The sequence below is a fragment of the Ctenopharyngodon idella genome, chromosome 24, assembly GCF_019924925.1.
Source record: "Ctenopharyngodon idella isolate HZGC_01 chromosome 24, HZGC01, whole genome shotgun sequence".
NCBI classification, from domain to species: Eukaryota; Metazoa; Chordata; class Actinopteri; order Cypriniformes; family Xenocyprididae; genus Ctenopharyngodon; species Ctenopharyngodon idella.
The window spans coordinates 23,911,034-23,935,567 of NC_067243.1; the positions used below are offsets into that span (position 1 = coordinate 23,911,034).

The window sequence follows — 24,534 nt, forward strand, 5'->3', positions numbered from 1 at the left end:
TTTCATCGGGTCTGATTATGCCAAAACTTAAAATGAAACAAAATGCTGCAGGCCAGTTTATAGATTTGAACAGGAAACCAATTGTCAGAAGACCAATTAAGACATGAGGTGAATTATATGTGCAAACATGATGTTCAAATATACAACTGCATATATTGTCAGAAATGAAAGGGTTAGAAATAAAATTTCTGTCATTAATTACTTACCCTCATGTCGTTCCACACCCGTAGACCTTCATCTTCGGAACAGAAATTAAGATATTTGTGATGAAATCCGAGAGGTATGTGACTCATCCATAGACAGCAATATAATCACCAAACTCAAGGTCCAGAAAGACATTGTTAAAAAAGTTGACGTGACTGCAGTGGTTCAACCTTAATTTTATGAAGCGACGAGAATACTTTTCGTGCACAAAAAAAACATAACGACTTTATTCAACAATCTCTTCTCTTCCCTGTCATTATCTTTACGCAGTTGACGCAGTAAGCACAGTGAAGGCTTCCGTGTTTACATCTGAATGCCGGCTCAGTATTGGCCACTGCTCACGTGAGCAGCACAACGCATGTGTGTGATACTGTCGCAGGAGCCGGCCAATAATGAGTCGGTGTTCTGATGTAGAACCTGGAAGCGCTGAACGTAAACATTGTATGAGAATGACAGAAGAAAAGATATTGTTGTATATCATAAAGTCGCTTAATTTGTGTTCTGAAGATGAACGAAGGTCTTACAGGTTTGGAACGACATGAAGGTGAGTAATTAATGACAGAATTTTCATTTTTGGGTGAACTAACCCTTTAAAAGATAGTTTTTTTGAACAGGATGTTTTAAGTGCTGAAGAGAAAACGGCCCTAAAATGGCTGTAATCAGAAATATGTTTTTTTTTTTTTTTAAACAGCATCAATATGTCCAAAATCAATATCAAATGAATGTCAAATTAAGTTTAATGAAGCTGAAATAAGATATTCAAAATTATTTAGGCTCAAAACAATGTAAAAAAAAATGAAGTGTTGCAGTGACACTGTATATCAAGGAGATTTAAAGATGGTGGATAAATTTGGAACGTTTTGATATTATAAATATGAACTAAAACGGGAAGAACTTTGATGTTGTCTTGACAAAGACTTGCCTGAAAGTTTAAAATAGTTTTGAAAGCATGCAGTCAAATGTTTTTATAACAGTAGGCATATAGTCAGCATTAAGGGTTTAATACACAGACAGACAGACAGACAGACAGATAGATAGATAAATAGATAGATAGATAGATAGATAGATAGATAGATAGATAGATAGATAGATAGATAGATAGATAGATAGATAGGGCTTCTGGGAGTTTAAATTGATGGAGTTTGATGTTGGAGTTGGAGTTTTAACAGTCTTGGCTCATTTGAACATTCTGTCAATGTAAGTATGCAATTTTTATGATTTTTAATCTTCATTTTTAGGAAAACCATTTCGGAAGAATAATAATAAGTTTAAATAGCATTTCAGTAAGTTGGCTTTCTCAAGCCAACTTAATTAGCATTAGTAAGACAATGGAGTCTGCCATTTTATTCCAATATTTTTTTTAATAATTTAAAAATAATTTCCACTGTAAAATGATAGAAATTACACTTGTGTTGGAAATTTTCATGACTTCAGGAAAAACAATTTGACAAAATGACACTGTTAATATAGTTATGTTCATTTACATTAAATTTGGTTCAGTTCAATTCAATTTTATTTGTATAACGCTTTTCACAACACACATTGTTTCAAAGCAGCTTTATAGATAATACTTCTTTCAGTGGTATAAGAAACAATATAGAATACATTAAATTAAAACTAGTGAAAGTGTGAAAAGTATTTACTTTCTCCATTGGGTCAAAAATGCACATAGTTGAAGAAAGACCCATATATATACGACAACCACAATATACTGTAGTGATGTATTATAAACAGACGGTGTATGGCAAAGATACTGTAGTAGTGAATTTGTTCAATACTGTGTGTGTAAGTATGTGTGTGATCTGAGCTTTTTGGTGAGCACCAAGGTCAGAGCAGCGAGGTGCATAAATGCATTGTGGGATGCTGGGAGATTGTGTTCCCGCTGAGTAGAGATAAATCATGTCAGTTCCACACACACACTTAAAAGCACCAGGAGCACATGTGCCACCACACCATCATTCCTTCCTGTAGTCGCTCTTCGTCTTCCTCCATTGTGTGTGTGTTTCACAGCTGCAGGTGCCTCGGTAATCAGTTAACTGTCATGCACACACACACACACACACACACACACACGTGCAGAGAGACACAAAAACAGACACAGATTAGACTGCAGGTACCGTTTATACCACACACATAAAAGCATCCTTTTCTCCTCACCATTAGCACAGTGTGTGTCATTTGATCACGCATTAGACACACAGACATGCATACTAACTCAAGGATGCCCTGCAGGTGTAGTGTGTGTGTGTGTGTGTGTGTGTGTGTGTGTGTGTGTGTGTGTGTGTGTGTGTGTGTGTGTGTGTGTGCCCAGAATCAGTTGGAAATGGAGGCTTATATATGTGCCAGGTTTTAAACACTTCCTTGTCTTGTCTTTCTGAGAGAGAGACTATGGTAAAATCTTAGGAGAATACAGACTTACATCATTTTTACATCTTCATTTATTTTACATAAATAACTCTGCATTATTTAGAGTGAGCTTGGTTTTTTTGCTTGGTGATTCTATTGTTTATGAAGCATGAATCTAAAACTAAGTCCTTGAATGTTCTTTTTTTAGAATTATTACTGTGATTTAAAGTAGATGTAATATATTTTTCTAAATGCAGACAAGATATTGGATGTGTTGTTTGCATTGGTATAGAAATGATTGTGGTAGCAAATCTTGTAAGCAAACTGTAATTCATTCTGCATCATATATATGATGTAATTTATGTAATATAAAATTTATGTTATATTTATATATAATATAAATTACACATTTTTAAATTATACAGTTATATTTTTAATTAAATTATATGTTTCATTATTTAAATTATTATTTAATTAAATTAGGTATTTCTTAAAAATTTATAATATCTTGAAAGTTATTTTAAAAAATTAAATAATGTAGTTATAATATATAATTTATATATCATTTATGATTTTATATATCCTTAATGCATATATATATACATACATTTAACATAAATTATATATTTTTAACTTATAAAGTTTAAAGTTTATTTTTAATTAAATTATATGTTTAATTATTTAAATGGTTATTATATTTAAAATTATTATAAATTAATATTAATAATAATAAAATTAATTGCACGGTTCTCTGACGTTGGTTAATGGTCACAACTTGCAGGTAAACAAATAAAATCTTTTTAAAATCTTTTTTAGTAAGTGTTTTATTTTGATTGTTTTTATTTTTTTTATTATTTATTTTAATTTTATTTAATTACTTAATAGCTTTTCAATTAACTCACAATCCTCTTGCAGTTTGTGAAACCCTCATGTAATGTTATATTTAATGCACTTCATGTTGTTGATAACAAAGAATGGAATATATTTTCTTTCTCTTTGTTTTTTTTTTTTATATCAATATGGTACAAGATTATCCTATTCAAATCAGTTTGATTAACGAGTTAGGTCAAGGGTAATCTAAAAGTAATCAATAAAGTAGTCAGATTATATAACCTTAAATGTGTAATGTAATGGATTACGTTACTAACAACAATTTTTTTGTCATGTAATTTTGAATCAGTAACTGATTACAATTTGTAAGTAATCTACCCAGGACTGATTATGATTATTTTGTTTGTAATATGTTTTTGTACCAAACACTATAGTGAATAAAATAAATCTAACTGGCAAAACCTTTTTTTGCTGGATTTTAGGAGCCTAGACACTAATTTTTATGTTTGTGAATTTACAACATTTAGGCTACATATAGCATTCCTTCGAGATGAACACACACACAGTGAGATTTCCCTCAGTGTGGCATGACCTCCGTCAGTAGGAGGTCCGTCACCCTTGACTGTGGCTCTGCCTCCGGGGCGGATCAGTGGAGCAGGTGCTGCTGCTGCGAGTCTCTAAGCGCCGCCTTCGCTCACTCCACTGCGGCTCACTCAGCGCTCTCGACCGCTGCGCTGCCTCCGGAGAAATGCGATGGATTTACTTCAGCACTAAATACGTGGGAAATACGCTTTTCTTCCGTGTTAAGGTGAGTTCTCGCACGCAGGCTGTGATAAAGAGGCTTCGGCTGAAGTGAGCTCCGCTTTTGGGTGCGTTTGTTACGGACACCATCGCGTGCCGGATAGCTGCGTGATGTGGGGCGCTTTGTTTTCATTCATAGTCATTCGTGGTCCATCCTGCAAGTGTACAATTAGCTTATTATTGGTCATTTTTATTCAGTTATTCTGCAGTTGTTGTTTTTTTTTTTTTTTTTTTTTTTTGAGCCTGGGATTCTAAGATCTTCCATGAGAGATATTGACTTTTTGGGGGCTTTGTTATTAAAAAATGATATGCTTGATGTGACCTTTGGCTTTCTATTGAGACTCATTAATATTAAAAACTGTTTAACAGTCTTCTCCGAGTAAAATGCTGGATTTTCAGGCTGTGATTAAGTGCTTAGGGAGTCGTGGTGAGTTATATGACCTTCTGCTTTTCTGTCACCTCAAGGTTAATTTTCCATCCATCTCAGACATCTCTTCTGGATCTTGTGCAAATTATTATAATAAATAAATTTTTATGTGGATTTGTCCAGAATAAATGCTTAATGGATATTCCTGATCTCTTAAAGCACAGAGAGAACTCACTAAAACATTTAAATGTAATATTTAGACAGATTTTACTATATAATATGAAATCTATTGGCTAGACAGATTAATCTGCCATTTTTGGCCATTTTGAGATTTACAGACAATCGTGTCTATGAATAATAAGCATTTTATGAATTTTGTGTAAAATAAGCATTTCAGACATTTTGTTTACATCTGATATTGGCATTTAATTGGCCATTCAACTTTGTTTATCAGTATCAGTATCATCCAATTAAAAAACCATACTGTTAAACCAGTAACTGTTGGTTTGGTCACATCCTGTGTGTTTCGCACATATAGATGTGAAGTTTTTGAAGTGTCTTGTTTCCTCTTCTGGCTTTTCGTGTGGTCAAATAAATGTCAGTGTACCGTGGAAAGTCATATTTACCCAGCAACCTGTCTATATTTACCTTTATGTGTACAGACAGAATGTGTGCTGCATTATCCAGTCTTGCTGAAATATCTTTTTTAAATAACTAACGGCTGAGGTTTTATTGGATTAGGTGCGAAACTGACTTGTAGTTTGCGTTAAACAGGAAAGACTGGATGAGTTGGATGTTATGAGAAGGAGTTGTTAAATGAGAAGTTACAGTAATTACACACACACAAAGTCACACATTAAGGCTTCATTAAGTCAGTAACAATTGCAATTGAAGTTCAAACAGAAAAACTCGTAACATCACTGCTTGAAAAAGCACAATGTAAGTATAATATTATAATAAGTACAAGCTTGTTTTGTGGTATAATACTACACTAATAGTTTGATTGTTAGTGTATCTTGGGAGAGGATCGACGGGGGGAGGGGGTAAAGAAACTCCTCATTGACCATCTGACTCCACTAGACTCATATTTGCTCATTAACCAGCTTGAGAACGGATATTTATATTCTTGAATGCTGTCGATCATTTGTTCTTTGACCTTTTTAAGCAGTTAAATTTGCCTGAAAATAACTTGGAGTGTTGTAGGATATGATACATAAAGGTATTTTATGTAAAGCATAGACTTTTTTAAAGACTTTTTTGATCAGTCATGGTTGGGTAAACAAACAGGTGTAAAATATGTGAAAAATATGTGTATTATATTATATTATATTATACATTTAGCAATCACCTTTATCTGAGGAACAATTTTCATTATTTTTTGTGGACGATTTTTCGAAAAATAACTATTGTTTTTATTTCAAAAATGCTAAAAATGTATTTACATTTAAAGTATATTTTATTGTTATTTAATGTATTATATGGCTTAAAATCTACATTTTATTGTGAGATGCCAGGCTACACGGTAACTTGAGCAGTTTGCTTTTATGGTTCAATAGCTGGAGTAGTGTTTTTGATAATCTCAGGTTTTCCAATTGATTACCAGGGTGTTGTGGATGGATTATAAAATGAAAAACCTTGTGCCAAGTGTGTGTGTGTAGTCAGCAGTGTTAAACCCTCAGAGACGGACTCTATTGGGATTAGCTCAGATTTCTGCTGCTCCTTTAACTGATGTTGGTCAGCTGCTATATGTATTTACATACACATCGGGTGTTTGCTCTACAGTGGTCCTCATTTTGGACATGTCTGTTGGGCTGAAGTGACAGGAGAATGTTAATACTATTACATTTTTTTGGCATCTTAAAACTTAAGAAAAAACCTACCTGAATTATTAAAAGTGTTAGAACAGAAAGTTAATGTGGCCTTAAAAGAACCACATGTAATAAGATGCCATGACACAGATAAGAGGGGGAGAGAGAGTGGTCAAAAGTCTGACTTAATGACCAAAAACATGGGCCTCCAGTTGTCCAAGAAAGGAATATGACAAGACTTGATAAGATGAGAGGAACCCCATCTTTTTATTTATGTTTGACCTCAGAAACCCTAGATATTCAAAATGTCCAATCAGCACTGCATACATAGTGACAGTGGGCATATTCCCAAAGCATAAACACTTACCCAGCATACTTTGATGTCTGTCAGCAGCTTTAGGGGCTTACAGATGCCAAGCATCCCTTTAGATGGGACAGCGTGGGTTGTAACAAAAGCTTTCACTTTTTTGTTAGACATTACCTGCTACCCAAACATATTTACTGTATGTTGTAATTGTTTACACCGTGTCAGAGAACAAATGCTTCCATACCTGCCAGGTGAAGCTTCAGTAAGTGTAAACTTGGTGCCTTAAAGCTGGACATTATGTTGAGCTTCATTCTGTTGAGTGTGATCACAACCTTCTGAGCTAATGGTTTGAAGTTAATTGCACAGACACAAACGTCTCTATAGTGGAGCATCCGTTTATCAGTAAATGATGGAGATGCTTGTGATAACATGCAAATTTTTATTATTAAGTTATTTGATTTAATTTTTTTATAAATTGAAAAGAATAAAAAAATAAAACCTTATTCTTAAAAATAAAGAAGTTTTATTAGGAAGTTTGACCATATGATGTCATAGAGACGACTCCTGTAGACCCCATGATTGTGATGTTTTTTTGGCAAGGCAAAGTTAGTTCAGGTAGCAAAATGTCATGTGGTGCGACTCCCCAAAATCAGTGACATTTATGAATTCATGAATTAATAATTAATGATATTTGTAAATAAAATATTTTCTACCTTGATAAATTAATATTTCTCAATTTTTTTTAACACTCCTATTTGTCATTTAGGTTATACAGCAGTATATAATTTGTTGACGAGTGATGAGAGCTGTTGCATAAATCTATGCTATGAGAGTCATCCACATGCTGAACATGCCATGTCAAACCTAAAAATTACACAGAAGACAATTATTTGGATTTCTTGGAAATTACTGCATTAACCATGAAACTCTTTTGGCAATGCAAGCCCTTGTTTGTCATATCAGTAAAGGGTTTTTGTATCTTAGAAATTAGCTTCTGAACCGTTGATGGACAAGACTAGGTTCCTATGTACAGATATGTCTTTGGCTAAAAGTTGCGTTTTGTGAATTTGGGAGACCTAGATTTCTGTACTGTATATCTGAAGGTTTGCTGGTGATCTGCAGCATTTACTGTATAATTTAATGTGGTAACTTTGAGGTACCTTCCATGTTTGATGTGGTTCTGTGCATAGTGAAGTTAAGTAAAACCTGCTGAAGATTACTCATATTCTCATTTGCTTTTCCTTTTAAAACAAGGCTAAAGGGTACTACAGACTGTAATGCTTCATTTATGTTCATAACCCTTTCAAAATGACTAAGAAGAAAGTACGTATGTAATCGGCAATTACCAGAACAGGAGGTTGAGGATATGGGTCAAGTTATAAGGTTATACCACAAGAGCCTTGATACCTTCAAGACCTGTAAATGCTACAACAGTTGTGTATATATAGCTATGCTCAGGTGTCTAAAGATGAATCATCTTGTGTCTTCAAATGAGTCAACAAATTGCAGTGCTGATGGATGGGTGCATAATGAGAAAAAAAAAGGAATGTTGAGTATGCTAGTAGGAAGTCTGTGTTTTTTTTTTTTTTTTTTGTGGTTTTTTGTTTTGTTTTTTTTGTATACATATATTTAAAACATCTTGGGTGTGAGCCTAAGAAGTTTAAGAGGTGAAACCAGAAAAGGTGTGTCTCAAGGTTCTAGGTTCGGTGTTTGATTAGGAAGACATCTAAAATGTGAAGTGGGGAGGGTACCCCAGACCAATGTTGGGAAACACTAAGCTAGGAGACTAGAAGTATCTGGTCCATGGGGTATATGCTGTGTTAAATAAATAACATTACTTCCAGGGGCCTCCAAAACCTCAGGCCACACTGTCCAAGACTGCCAAAAGAAGTTTAACATCAGGGCCCTCAGCGAATATAGTGTGAGCTGACCACAAGGGCCCCTGGACCCTCTGCACATACAGGGCCCTATCATACACCCAGCGCAATGCGGCGCCAGGTGCGACACGAGTGTTTTTTGCTAGTTTCAGCCGACGCAGTTATCATTTTCACGTACTGTGCCATGTTGTTTAAATAGCAAATGCATTTGCACTCATTTGTGCGCCCATAGGCGTGCTGGTCTGAAAACGAGGTGTGTTCAGGCGCATTGTTGGCACGCTACTATTTTGAGGCAACTGAAAACAACTGCGCCATTGACTTTAGACCAGGTTTCAGTTGGTCAATGGCGCAGTTGTTTTCAGTTGCCTCAAAATAGTAACGCGCAATATTTGTTTTGTTATTTAAAGAGCGCGTTAGTAATATGCGCCTATATGCCGGTGCACAACGCTCGTACATTCTGCTTATTACACACACAGGGAAGCGCAGCAGCACACAAATATGCCAAATATTAAAAATAAAAGGATTACAATGTAAAAGATTATTATTGTGTGCATAAAGATAAAAAATGCTTCGGTGGAATCCGGCTTTTCCCATAGGTGGTCTGTCCGCGTGCTTTAACCTCGCGCACCAGCATATCTGTTTCCTCACTAGAGAAACGTTCAGTTTTTCCGCTTGCAAATTCTGCCATGTAAATAGCGAATGCGCCATGGCTTGAGCGCAACTGGCTTTAAGGGAATGGGAGATGGGACTCTGATTCGTTTATTGCACGTTACGCCCAAAACACACCCGTGACTTATTAAGAGAATAGGGACAACCCTTTTAGACCATGCGCCGGGCGCGCCGACCATTTATCCCGTTGTTAAACTAGCAAAAGTGGATTCGAACACGCCCTAAGCGCACTTGCGCTGTGCACTTTAGACCATGCGCTTAGATTGTTAAAATAGGGCTCACAGTGTTAGCTGACCACTAGGGCCTGTGTGCATACAATACAAGTGGAATATGTGGGTCCCTTGGTGCATACCGTGACAAGGGCCCCTCGGAGAGTACAGTCTGACCTGAACACCAGGTCCCCAAGTAATGTGCAAGCTTAACCCCAGGTCACCTCCATAGACGTGCCCAGGGACCTCTTGGGATAGTCATTCTGCCCAGCCAGAAATGGTGTCTTAAATTAGATTTACTTAAATAACATAATGTTTGTTAACTCCAGTCCTCGAGACCCACATCCCAGAATGTTTTTGATGTCTCCTTATTTAACAGACCAACAAACTGATGAGTTAAACCAGGTGTTTTAATTAGTGAGACATCTAAAACATTCTGGGAGGTGGACTGGAGTTGACAAACTCTGAACTACAGTGTGGATTGTTGGCTAAGTCGGCAAAAAAGGCCCGCTTCTACTTGTAAAGGAACCTAAAGCTTGGGAGAGCTGGTCGTCTAGGACAATATCAAAGTGTTTTTTTTTTTTTTTTGTTTTTTTTTGCACCTATAGGGGACAATACTGAGATGGTCACCAGAGATAAAGACCATGGAAAAGCTCTTGTCTGGGAAGAAGAGTAACCTAGTCTTGAATTCCAGGTCATTATCATTGAGGTTTATTAGACATATTCAGACCAAATTATAAGACCGAAATGGGGATGAGAGATGAACTGTCAAGTGTGGTCAGAAAAGCAGTGATTAGAGAAGCCACACAACTGGATGCTGGTACAGAGTGATCTGGTCTAAATGGAGAAGTTTAAGGGACTAATTACCGAACCTTGTGGGACACCAGTAGTTTGTGAGCGCAGATAACAGAGTGAGTCTTTAAAAGTAACTTGGGAAGTCCTGTTAACCCAAGAAAATACAATCCTAAATGCACTAAATCAGCTTTGAGATCAACAGGTTGTAGATAACAGTGTAAATTACTGCAGACACATCCAGAAAAATCAATACAAAGTTAATCAAGGACATTCAAGGCTAGTGTAAGGGCTTCAGTTATGGCAAGTAGAGTTGTTTCGGTACTTACACATCAGTCTAAGGTCTTCAACTTTCAAGCCCTTTTTGACCAGTAGCTTTGTGATCAATATTCTCTCTAGTTATCAATCTCTATGTAGTCAAAACCAATTAGTGCATTTCTCTCTGGAAGTATCAGTACCATCTTAATCCTCATCCATCTTTAATATTGTCAGTGAAACGGGCACATACACACACGGGTTAATGTGCAGAAGGCAGGTGTGTGTGAGGTGCTTTATCTAGTCTTAATGAATGCCGAGGGTAGCAGATCTCTGCGTTGCTCATGCATCAATGCTTGTCTGTCATCATTATGGACATGCATGTGTGTGAGTGTGTTCATTTGTGCCCAACAAAGCACTTTGACACATCATCCATCACCCAGTCTTTTATCCCTGCTGTTTCTCCCATTGAATTTACATGAGCCGGTCATGTTGACAAGGGCTGGGTCAATTTGCATTGGCTGTTCTGTTTAATGAACAAGCTTATTAGAGAGCCAGTGGGGAGCAGAGGACTGTGGGACTGTTTTTGCTGACTCGAACCACAGCTAAAGCCTCTGGGAAAAACAGCACAGCAGGATTTCATCTTTGAGAGAGAGGAGATCTTCACATAACAAGCCTTGGGTGCTTTTAGAGAGCCATTTTAAAGATTTGGCCATTCATTTGGCCATTCATTCTTGGCCAGCTACAGATCTGATGATTTTAGTACAGTATTTGTTTGTATATTTGACTATACTCAAAGGTGTGAGGTTAATAAGCCACAGACCTACAGTAAATCCTGCTAGATCAGGGATTGAAACTCTTATGTGGTAGTTTGAGGTGTAGGTGCGTCTGTGTGTGAATAGATGTGCAATGGTGTGGAATATTTTGCCAAGCATGCCAGTTGACTAATTAACTCTTCTATGTTAAAAACTGCATTGAAGCAGCAATGTTTTGTGTTGTCAGAGCAATAATATAGTTCAGGGAGTGATTTAAATGCTTATGTCCAAACCTCTATCGGTTCAGTTAAAAGAATGTGGTGGAAAAAATAATTTATATGAAAGTGGAATCATTTGTAATTTTATTATATGTTGTTTTGGGGGGCTTGACAGTTCTACAGTAATTCCTATTTACTTAATTGTAAAAGAGCAGTTTGGACATTTTGAAAAATATCTCCTTTTTTGTATTCAACTGAACACGAAAGTCATACAGGTTTGGAATGACATTAAATGATGACAGAATTGTCATTTTTGGGTGATTGAATCCTTTAAGGCATCCTACGGAAAATAAATGTTATCTTTCTCCCACTCCTTGACATTACTGCTTATAAATCGCTCTCTGCTCGTCTGTGTTGGGTGGGATGTCTCTCCCAGAATGGCTGTGTGTGCCGTAAAATACCTGTGGCTTTTCTCATTTCCACAGCGACCAGAGACTCTCTGTTATCTCAGAATGACACTATCCAGTAGGGAAAGTGTGAGCAGCAGAGAAGAGAGGAAGGGGGTGGGGTACGCATGTGAGTTCAGTAGCAGAATGATTGAGAATGTTTGTGAATGTTTGTCAAGAGAAGGACAAGAGATAAAGAGAAGAGGTCTGTTTGTAGCACGCAAATGAGTGGACGAGAGACAGCTGTGTTTCAAGAGCACATGATATGATGATTTGATTGATAAGCCCGTAACAGGATTGGAGAATGACTGAAATGGCTGTTCCCTTTATGGCAGGGAGAATACAGTGTCTTGGTTATAATGCTGCACTTTATTAACATTAACATATGAGGATTATAGCATTAGATACATTTATTTTTAGTTTACTACGAAAGCTCTAAGAGGCCATACATTTTGCTTTGTTTTGTTTTGTATGTTTTGTTTTACTTCATTGTATTTTTCTTTTTCTTTTTTCTTTTTAGTTCACTACAAAAGCTCTAAGAAGCCTTGATTTTTGTTCTGTTTTGATTTGCTTTGTTTTGTGTTTTGTGTTTTTGCTTTTTTTTTTTTTTGCTGATAGACAGACAGACAGACAGACCTGTTTTGTTTTGAGGCCATACATATATATATATATATATATATATATATATAGTTTTTTTTTACTTGATTGTTTTCGCTTGATTTTGTTTTGTTTTCAAATTATGTGTTACATTGTGCCTAAATTATAGTGTTATATAAGATTAACCAGATTAATCTGATCAGTTCAACTATAGGACATATTATGTTTTCTTACTCTGCGTGTTTGGATGTGCAAGGCTCCATTAAGTCGTAATGAAGTTGTGGCTGATGGCAGAGGATGCTGCTGCCAGCTCTCCTAACTGCCCTAAGTTCATTATTAATTGTTTTGCTCGGTTCAGCAGAAGGGCAAGGGTTGAGACACAGTTTATCACGATAAAGCAAGCTTTTGTTTGTTTCTGGTAGAGACGCTGGCAGTGAGTGATAGCTGGAGGTGTGAGGGAGAGATACACAAAGGAAGGAAGCTGTAAAACACTCACAGTTTAGAGTTCGAACTAGTGAAATTCACTTTCAAATATGTTGGATGTAGTCCAAAATTGTAGTCAGATTGATTCAATCATATTAAATAATGTTTTTTGACACTGGTTAATGTAGATGTATTTATATGAAGCAAATTCTGGGTTGCCTAACAAAAAATTTTACAGTGCACCTAAAGAAAGTATTCTCTATTCTCCCCTTCAAACCTTTATTTTAAGAAAAAGATGAAAACGCACACTCACACTCTCTCTCTCTCTCTCTCTCTCTCTCACACACACACACACACACACACACACACACAAACAAATGTTTCTCTTTTATTTTGTCAAGCCTACATTTCTGAAGTACTTTTCTTGCCAATTTTGGAACTTTGTTTTCTAGCACTTCTAATGTTACTGTCAATTTAAAATGAATTTTTTCTGTTGAAGCATTTCACTTTGAATAAAATTTGGATAATTCTGCTAAATGAATAACTATAAAATGTAAAACCATTTTCATGCTGGTGGTCTGACCTTGCAATAGTTGAATTTTTCAGGGGGTTTTTTAGGCTGGATTTGGATCAGTTCCAAACCACTTAATGTATCATGTGCTAAATCATTACAGGCAATGCATGCAAATTAATGTGATTATCGGTTTGTGTCATTCATTGTTATTGAAATCCCCCTTAAAATTTATTTTAACAGAACCTGTTTTGCACATGCACATACACACGCAGTCCTTCGTTTTTGAATCAGAGCTTGTGAAAATCAAAGCATGTGGTTCCACAAATAAAAATAGAGTGAGCGATTTGATTGCAATCTTAAACTCGAGGCTGTATCTCAGAAAGGGACTGGGTTTGGGCTTAACGCCAACCTCTATGTTTCCTCTATGAATATTCTTTCAAATTTGAACAAAAACTACAACTGAATCTGCTTGTCTCTGTCTTTCTCTCCCTGCAGGTATGAGCCATGAGCCAAAGTCCCCAGCATTAGGAATGATCTCCACAGCACCATGCACCATGGCCACTGTAAGCCCCCTCACTCCCTCCCCCATCAGCGGAGCAATGATCGCCAACGGAAGCCCAGCGTCCCAGTCTGGACACTCTGGATTCGCTGCCGCTCTCCGCAAGCTAGCCAAACAGGCTGAAGAGCCAAGAGGTGAGTGTGCCCTTTCCTCTCGTCTTTACCCATCAATCATTACTCTCTTCTCTTTATCATCTCACCCATGATGCCATGCTGAAAAGGCAGTAGTTAGCAGACCTTTACTAGGCTGTTACAGGCTGTTTCTACCCATGTTCATGTCACAGAATGGGTTAAACCTACACCCACAACTACAGTAGGTCTTTCAAAGTTGTGGGTGTAGGCTTAAGTTGTTTTTGTGTTATTTGGAGATAAATTTAGGCAGATATTCGATGGTTTTTTTTTTCTTCTCTGATTTACTCTGATTTTGTTTTAATTTATTTTTGCTTTGTTTCTGTTTTGTTTTGCTTTTTTGTTTGTTTTTTCTGATTTGTTTTGTGACTGTGTTTCATTTATTTTTGTTGTTTCTGCTTTGTTTTGCATTTTGTTTTTTTGTCTGAGTTTTGTAATTTTGTTTTCATTTGTTTTTCTTTTGTTTTGCAGTTTCATTTTGTTTTGCTTTTCACTTTGCTTTGTTTTTTGTTTTGTGATTTTGCTTTTTATTTTTTGTTCTTTTGTTTCTGTTGTGTTTTGCTTCCTTGTTGTTTTTTTGTTCTTTTGTTTTTTGAAAAAATTAGCCACCCACTTACATGGTCACTGATACACTGTAAAAAATGTAATGTAAAATTTACAGTGGTTGCCAGCAAGCCTGTAAATTAACCAGAGTATCATAAATCATCAACTACAATTATACTGTAAAAACACTGTTATACCATGCACTGGATTAACTAATTTCATTTGTGGAAACCGATTGTCTTAAATTGGTCAATTGCCATTATTTATACTTAGTAATGTGAGTATATTAGTACTGTGAACTTCTTAAATAAAAATTTTAAAAAAAATCTCATTAAAATAAAATCAACTTAAATGAGTTAACTAGAAACATCAATTTAAATCAAACCTCTAGCTAACTGCTAGTTAACAAGAGCACACATGCATGTGGTAAAGTACTTGGCAAAAACATTATCACTACATCAGCAACTATATTATGCATTGTAGCGTAATTACCATTAGCATAGTTGCAGTAAGTCTTTTAATGCAGAATGTAAACAAGCACGCCGCCATATGTATGCGTGTAATATGGACAGCCATTCTTCGCTCAGCGTGTCTATGAGTGTGGGTGGTGCTTTCTGTCAACAAATTGTGAATAGATTTGAATAATATTTGCATATGGGTTTGCAGCATTTCAGATGGCTGGCACAACATTTAGCTGCCCATCTGTCTGTGTAATTGTTGTAGTCAACGCCAAAAAAAACCTGAACACACACACACTCACACAAAAACTCTATTAATGCTCATTACATACAATATCAAGTTCCTAGACAATGTTTTCTGCTGTCTTGCCATGGCATTTAAGATCCACAAAATTGTTGTCTGTCAATTTTTCCACTCTACATTGGTTGAAACTGAAAGACAAGCTATTCAGTTACATTATGTTGTGAAGAAAAACAGTGCAGTTTAACAAGCATCTTGAATGATCTAACACTATCTAAAGCTTTCTCAAGAATACATGGTTTGGCCATGTGTTTATCGACATGATCCATTGTGAGTGATCATTATATTCTTCTCTCTAAAGCTTCAAGACAGAGAGAAAGGGATTATATTGATTGGTTAAGAGCTTGTATGCCAGTAATTTCTATAGACCTTCTCTAAGTGTCTTTTTACTGCTGTCTCTGTGAGTTTATCACACTGTGCATACTGCTTTGCCTTTGCTTGTCACTTTATGCATTCATACACTCTTTGACTAGGGTAATTCAATGACAGTCAATGCTCTGTCTCAGATTGCTAAGCCTGTTTGGAAAAGCTGTCTTTTGTTTAAGGCTTTGGTGGCTTTGGGGCTTTTGGTGTGTGTGTGTCTGTGTGTGTCTGTGTGTGTCTGTGTGTCTGTGTGTGTCTGTGTGTCTGTGTGTGTGTCTGTGTGTGTGTCTGTGTGTGTGTCTGTGTGTTTCTCCGAATGCACACTTATGTGAGCACACATGCTTTTGTGAATGTGTGTCCTTGTTGATGCTTGTAGTAGTACATAACTGACATCCCCTCCCCCCACCCAAACACACACACACACACACACACACACAACTTTCTTTCTCTTACTTTCTTTGTTCTCTCAAGAGTTTGACTGATAGGATGACTGTGAACAATTGAAATATTGCCAGAGCATTCAGATAAAGATATAGTAAATATATAAAACTTAGCTTCTCACCAAGATGCTGTAAGTTTTCGTGGGTGGTTGTGAGTGGTTTTGCCCATTGCTAGCCTCATGAAAAAGAAGTACACTTTAGCATACCTTTTAAAGCTAGCACTTTATTTTACAGCCCTGTTCCTCGTGTACATACTATGTACTTATTATAGTAATTGCAATAACTGGCTAATAACTAGGTTCTAACCCTGAACCTACCCCTAAACCTAAACTTAACCCATGTAGTTACCTTATATTACCCAGTACTTTCTAAGCTAAATACACTGTAAGTACATATTAGTGCACTTACTGTAAAATAAAGTGCAACCCCTTTAAAAAGAGCATTTATTCTAGAAATAATATACTTAGATAATAATAATAATATACATACAAGAATATGCTTAAGTGCAAAATGTGAACTCAATGTGTTTTCAGATTGCATGTTATGTACAATTAAATAAATACATTCAATTAAATATACATTATTACGGTTTAAATTTCTTTTAAATTCAGTTAGTTGAATTATTTAAAAATAGAACCTTTTATTTGACAGTTACAAAGTGCATTTTTAAAAAGTGTGTAAAGAAATGGTCAAGAAAGTACATTTAAAGGGATAGTTCACCCAAAATTTAAAATTACCCCATGATTTATTCACCTTCAAGCCATCCTAGGTGTATATGACTATCTTCTCTCAGACGACACAATCAGAGTTATATTATAAAATATCCTGACTCTTCCAAGCTTTATAATGGTAGTGAATGGTGCTCATGATTTTGAAGCCCAAAAAAGCACATCCAGCCATCATAAAAGTAATCCATACAACTCCAGGGGGTTAATAAAGGCCTTCTGAAGTGTAGCGATGGAGTTTTGTAAGAAAAATATCCATATTTAGAACTTTATAAACTAAAATAACTAGCTTCCGGCAGACGACCGTAGGCATACTGTGCAAGTCGACTTGAGCCAAAAGAGTAAGCTTAGACATAAGCGTAAGCTTAGACGCCTCTCGTGGTTCAAATAAAATAAGGCTGGGCAACAAACTCAAGCTCCTCTTCTCTTATATCAAAATCCTCTGATATTTCTGTTAAAAATTCTCATTTTAGACTTCTGATAAAAATTCTCATTTAGATTTCTAATTCGTGACTCGTGTTTTGTTTTGCTCTCTGCGCTTTCATGTTCATCGTTGCATCATGCGTCGCATCAGGAGGTTACTTTTCCGATGTAAATCGATGCGTACGTCCATCTGCTGGAATCTAGTTATTATAGTTTATAAAGTTTTAAATATGGATATTTTTCTTATTAAAACGCATCGCTTCACTTCAGAAGGCCTTTATTAACCCCCTGGAGCCGTATGGATTACTTTTATGATGGATGGATGTGCTTTTTTGGGCATCAATATCGTAAGCGCCATTCAATACCATTATAAAGCCAGGATATTTTTTCATATAACTCTGATTGTGTTCTTCTGAAAGAAGATAGTCATATACACCTAGGATGGCTGAGTAAATCGTGGGTAAACTATCCCTTTAAGTGGCCTTTTATTTCATTAATATTATATTATCTGCGGAAATTATATTATCTAAGGAAAAGTTTTTGAAAAATATATACTTTTGGGTATTTTTCACCTGTTTTATTGTTTACAAAGCAAAAAATGTAGATTCGAACTACAAGAAGTCCACGATATGATGTATCCTATATATCCATAGCAGAAACTATTTAGGATGAGTTTCTTTTGCTTCTGAAAAACCCCTAACCATAAGTTTTGGCAATAGTAATAGCAGTGCTTCCCTTTGTATGAACCATTTATTGTCAATGGTTTCTAGGTAGAAATATAGCAGGTATGTAAAAGAGTAAAGTAAAATTTAACACAAATGGAGTGTAGTACAAAACCCAAAGTATTGACTTCTTATCAGCTCTCTGGCAGACACAAGCGCTCTGAGGAGGGCTGACCTACTTTACTCTTTGTGTTGGGTGTCTTATATAGATACTGCTTTTAGCGGCAATGGGGTTTTTTCTGCTCTTGTGTGGTTTCAAGCCTTGTGTAGGTTTCTGTCTTAATGAGGAAAGTCATTTCTCACACACACTCACTGCAATCGAAACCACAAGAAGTGCATATTATGGAAGGGGTAATGTACAGTCAGCACGTTCTTTATTGCAAGGGTGATCAGATCTTGTATCTTGCTGTACATTATCCTGCGTATTACACGGCTATAGTTGCCATTGCCAAATAGATAAATACATAGGTGTGAACTATTGATTCTATTGATTGATCTACCACCTCACTTTTAAAATCCCAATTTAGCCATAATTACAATGCAGGAAGTAATCTGCCTAGCAACTAAAACACTGTTACAATATTAAAAGATTAATTAATATATTATATAGGCATTTTTAATCTCAAGCTCATATTTACATGTCTTCCACTCTCCTTTAGGTCTTTGTGTCTTGTTCTTTCAAGTGACATTTTTGTTTTATTGCTTCTAGTCGTCTCTCAAAAGTTCATATCATGAAATAAATACCGAAGTCCTCCAGGGCTGTTTTTACTGCAGTTGGTTGCTAATAGTTTTGATTCATAAGTTAGTACCAATTCATTATATAATTTGATTTGATATGGAAATAGAGAGACTGTAAAACAATATGAGAGATATGAAAGTAAATGTACCATGCAGTATGTTGCCATTGAAACACTATGGAAATACTATTTAGTCGACATTATACAAACATATTTGATTGCTCAGTGCTGATATTGACCAATCAGAATGAAATATTCCAGAGCTCTGTGTATTGAATAGTCATATACATTTACATTTATTCATTTAGCAGACAATTTTATCCAATGTGTCTTAGAAATTATGTTAATGTAAAGTTTCTCTTTTTATACATTTTGTTGTGAGATACAAAGAATGTCTTTGTTTTGGATTTTGGAGTGGCTTAGGCAACTCAGATATGTATGTGTGCATGCTTCACACACACGCGCGCACACACACACACACTCAAATTGTCTTTGATCACAGTAAAGCGCTGCATTACCGCGGTAGGGGTTTAGAGGAATGAGTGCATGTTCATGTGTGTTTACCGCAGGGAGATGGCAGTGTTTGTTTCTTTATCTCTTTAAACTGGCATCTGATCTGACAGCCCAAAGGGGCTTTGATAGCAGTGAGGTTGGCAGTCAGGGAAGTGATGTATGTTCACTTCATCTGACAAGTTGTTAGTTCTGTCTGGCATGCACACACATACAAATACTTCCCACTTTCTTTGCCACTTCTACTAGTCTAGATAGTCTGTTGTTGCCTCTGATGTTATTATACGTCTCTCTCATATTGTGGTACATTGCACTTCCTTGTCAGAACCTTGAGTTAGCAGTTAGCGCATGTACTCCAGGCTTATTGAGCTGTGGAAGATTCAGGATTGAATCCAGTATGAGGGAGAAAATTGGTTTACCCACTAGCCGTATGAGAGAGCTGTTGTTTGTTTGTTTGTTTGTTTGTAAAATAATCATTAAATAGGTGCTGCCAAATCACATTAATCGCATATATATGTATATATGTCCATAAGACATATCCATAAGACAAAAAATAGCTGAATTTATTAAAATGACCCAGTTCAAAAGTTTGTGAACCATTGATTCCTAATACTGTGTGTCATTACCTGGATGATCTACGACTGTTTTTTGTTGTGTGATGGCTGTTCATGTGTCCCTTGTTTATTCTGAGCAGTTAAACTGAGCTCTGTTCTTCAGAAAAAATCTCCAGGTCCCAAAAATGCCAGGTCCTGCAGATTCTTCAGTTTTTCACCATCTTTTGCATATTTGAACCCTTTACAACAGTGACTGAATGATTTTGAGATCCATCTTTTCACATGTAGGACAACTGAGGGACTCAAACACAACTATTAAAAAAGGTTCAAACATTCACTGATGCTTCAGAAGGAAACACGATACATTAAGAGTCAGGGGGTGAAAACTTTTGAACAGGATGAGGAGGTCCAAATTTTTCTTATTTCGCTTGAATATCATTTTTTTTTCATTTAGTACTGCCCTTCGGAAGCAACAGAAAATACTTGCATCTTTCCCGGAAGACAAATTAAATACAATTTACCTTGATCTTCAAAGTCCAAATGTTTTCACCCCCCATCTATTAATGCATCGTGTTTTTTTCTGGAGCATCAGTGAATGTTTGAACCTTTTTTAAAAGTCCCTCAGTTGTCCTCAGTGTGAAAAGACGGATCTCAAAATCATTCAGTCACTGCTGTAAAGGGTTCAAATATGCAAAAAATGCTGGAAAACTGAAGAATCTGCAGAACCTGGAGATTTTTTCTGAAGAACAGAGCTCAGTTTAACTGCTCAGGACAAACAAGGGACTCATGAACAACCATCACAAAACAAAAAAAACAGTTGTAGATCATCCAGGTAACCACACACAGTATTAAGAATCAGTGGTTCACATACTTATGAATGGGGTTATTTTAATAAATTCAGCTATTTTTTTGTCTTGTGGATTATATGTAAATATCTTTTATGTAAAATATCTTACTCAGGACAGTACTAAATAAAAAATAACATGCATTTTGTATTATCGCCCTTATTTTGTTAAAATTATTAACATTTTCACAGATTCTGCAAGTGGTTCACATACTTTTTCTTGCAACTGTGTATATATATATACTGTATATATATATACAATCAAAAATATTTTAAAAAATCAAGATATCTATTTAATGATATATCTATATATAATATATAAATATATATAATATTTTTTTCAAGATTTCTCCTAACTCATCTCTCTTCCTTTTTTCAGGTTCTATTAGTAGCGAGTCATCACATGTTTCCTCCCCGGTGACCAATCACATTTCTCCGGTCAGTACACCTAAGCGGGTTGCCATGGCTACTAGCCTGGGCCCGCCCACAGGCACCCCGCCTGTGGTCACCATTGCCCCAACTAAAACAGTCAATGGATTTTGGAGGTCTGAAGGACGTCAGGTATGACAGAATTGAGTTTTTGTGAAAATTACATTTTAGTCTGTCTTTTAGCTCTGAGTTCCTCTATATATGCTAGAATATTCCTAAAAGTTGACAAAACAAACTATATGATGTACCCGTTGAAAATTTCACACAGAAAACAGAAAATTATACAGTTAATGTGCATTATTTGCTTTTCATTATGTTACATGAATGCTAAAAGAGAGGGAGAACTATGAAATTATCCAGCAAGTCCATTTTATTTTGATCAAAGCCGATGATGAAAAAAGGCAATCATTATTTAAATCTTCTGACATGTTTTGGTGTCCTAAAATCTTAGAATTTTAGTTTTGTGCTTTATTCATGATTTTATTTTCATTCAGATAAACTATTATCTGACATGAGCACAAAAGAATTGTAACTAGACAAGCATGTGTGAGGCATTCATTTGGTTGTGAAAATTAAAAACATATATTTATGACGGCGACTTTTCTTTCCCTTTTTCTTTATCTTTGCCAATCAATACAAACAGAAACATCTCCCCAGACCTCTTTGGTCAGGAGGGCTTGACCGCAGGCTTCCGCTCTGAAGAGGGATTGAGGTCCTGATGGGGTCACAGGGTTTAAATTGGGCTGGATTATTGCAAATGGGCTGATCTGTGGGTGTCCTGCATGTCCATTATTTCAGGTGACTCTCAGGCGCGACCGCAAGATCATGCCAGAATATGTGTGTGGATGTGTGGATTCGGATGGATGGTTTGTTCAGCTCTCATTCTGTGTGGCTTTGAGTTTATTTAGCACTGCAGTCAGGGGACATCAGGAGAGACAATAGGCACTTTCCCCTGATCAAACTACCCTCTCTCTGTTTACACAAAGAGTCTTCTGTAGCTCTGCCTGGAGAGAGAGAGAGACAGACAGAGAGAGAGAGACAGGATAGAGGGACCAATGCTCTGGATATTCAGTCAGCTTTAAGCCATGCTGTCTCTCTTCTTTATGCCTGTCTCAACCACACACACACTTGCTGTTTGCAGTTGCTTTTAAAGTAAATACATAGTAGGTTTATATATGTTTATGTTCACATAGCAGTCAAATAGTTGTCAAACTAGTTTGGGTGCTTAGTATGGTTTTGTTCACACACAGTTTGGCTGTGAAGCAAAGAGACTTTTGAATGGTCATCGAAGGAGAAATATGTTTGTTTTTTGCCCCCCAGGATGGAGCAGGTTTAGCACTGCTTTTGCGGTGTTAACCGCGCATTGTTTTCGACCAATCAGTGACAATGACACTGTAAATATCCTTAAATATCCTTGTAAATATAAATGTCCTTAACATCAACCTGCTAAAAGGGACTACGGATGAAAATTAGCCAGTGTTGGCTAAATCTGGTGCATTTTACATATTGTATGTATTATTAATGTGCATTGTCCCTGTTAAAATAAAATAAAAATGAAATGAAATGAAATGAAATGAAATGAAATGAAATATGCAAATAAGAGTGTTAACCCAGGGTTTAGGAATTTACATTGTGAAACGTCATCTTATGAAAACCCAGGATAAATTGTTAACCCCGGGTAAATTATGAGCAGTGTGAAACGTGGCGAAATATCTACGTTTCCATCCAGTGTTTTTTTTATGCGACATCCCAAAATTGGCATAAAAATAGGTGGATGGAAACATAGCTATTGCAGCCAGTGTAGTGAAGAAAAAAAATCCTAATTAAAATTATGAAATTCTTGAAAAAATATCCTTGTCAAGTGGTTTAGCATAATATTTTATTATTATTTCTTAGAAAAAAATAAGCATTAAATATTTTAAAAGCATTTGTCAAAGTCATGTGGTGCAGCCAACATGCAAGAAAAAAACATGGATATGATATCATGTTTTCCAATATATCAGCTCTTTTTTGTGACAAGTCAAGGTTCAGGTTGAAAAGTATATTTAAAACCTTTTTTTAAATCATTAAGTGTACATTCACATGCATTTAAGGTGTTAGAAAAACGTTTTTTTTACTTTTTGCTTACTCCACATATAAACGTTTTTCAAAACCAACATGAATACAAAAAGGTACATTTCTAAGATTTTTTTTTTTCTTTATCTTGGACACTGTTATTTTTCATTGACCCAACTGCACAATTCAGTCCCAAACACTGACTGTGTGAATGCATTCATAGATCCATTTACATTAATTCTCACTTTGCCCAGCAATACATGGCACCTTATGTATTAAACCATTATGGCTACAGCATATGCAGTGTGTGTTCAATATTTATTGATGCAGATCTGCTGTATACTTACAGGTTTTTTTTACTTGAGAATTGAATGCATTGATGGATTTTTTTTTTTTTTTTTTTTTTTAATAATCAAGATTTTTCTATTTTGAAATAAGTCAATAACACCAAAAAGTGTTGCAAAGGATAAGGAGTCTTTGTGCTTTGTGTAGAGACAAAAAATTACTCACTCACTTAATTACTTACTCGCTTTGTGTAGAGACAAAAAAAATTACTCACTCACTTAATTACTTACTCACTTGTTCACTCACTCACTCACTCACTTATTACTTACTTAATCACCCACTTACACACTTACTCACTTATTCACTCACTTATTCGCTGACTTATTCACTCACTTATTCGCTCACTCACTTATTCGCTCATTCACTCTCTCACTTATTCACTCACTCTCTAACTTATTCACTCACTTATTCGTTCACTTACTTACTCACTCTCACTTATTCTCACTTATTCGCTCACTTACTCACTTATTTACTCACTTATTCGCTCACTTACTCTCACTTATTCACTCACTTACTCACTCACTCACTTATTCACTCACTTATTCGCTCACTCAATTATTCACTTACATATTCACTCACTTAATCACCCACTTATACACTTACTCACTTATTCACTCACTTATTCGCTCACTCAATTATTCACTTACATATTCACTCACTTAATCACCCACTATACACTTATTCACTCACTTATTCGCTCACTCACTCACTTATTTGCTGACTCACTTATTCACTCCCTCACTTATTCAGTCACTTACTTATTACTTACTCACTCACTTAATCACCCATTTGCACACTTACTCACTTATTCACTCACTCACTTATTCGCTCACTTTCTCACTCACTCACTTATTCGCTCACTCAATTATCCACTCACTTATTACTTACTCATTTAATCACCCACTTACACACTCAATCACTCACTTATTCGCTCACTTACTCACTCACTTATTCACTCATTTATTCACTCACTCATTCA

At 35.9% G+C, this 24,534-nt stretch overlaps 1 protein-coding gene across 1 annotated transcript in view; it reads left to right on the top strand.

The window, feature by feature from the left end:
• The first annotated feature begins 3,993 nt into the window (after nucleotides 1–3,993).
• gse1a (Gse1 coiled-coil protein a) overlaps nucleotides 3,994–24,534 on the top strand; it is a 37,224-nt gene continuing 16,683 nt past the window's right edge. Inside the window, exons 1-3 of the mRNA XM_051884215.1 lie at nucleotides 3,994–4,189; nucleotides 13,915–14,112; nucleotides 21,106–21,287. Of these exons, the coding sequence (XP_051740175.1) occupies nucleotides 13,917–14,112; nucleotides 21,106–21,287 (378 nt within the window). The 5' untranslated portion in view covers nucleotides 3,994–4,189; nucleotides 13,915–13,916. The remainder of the gene's footprint in view (nucleotides 4,190–13,914; nucleotides 14,113–21,105; nucleotides 21,288–24,534) is intronic.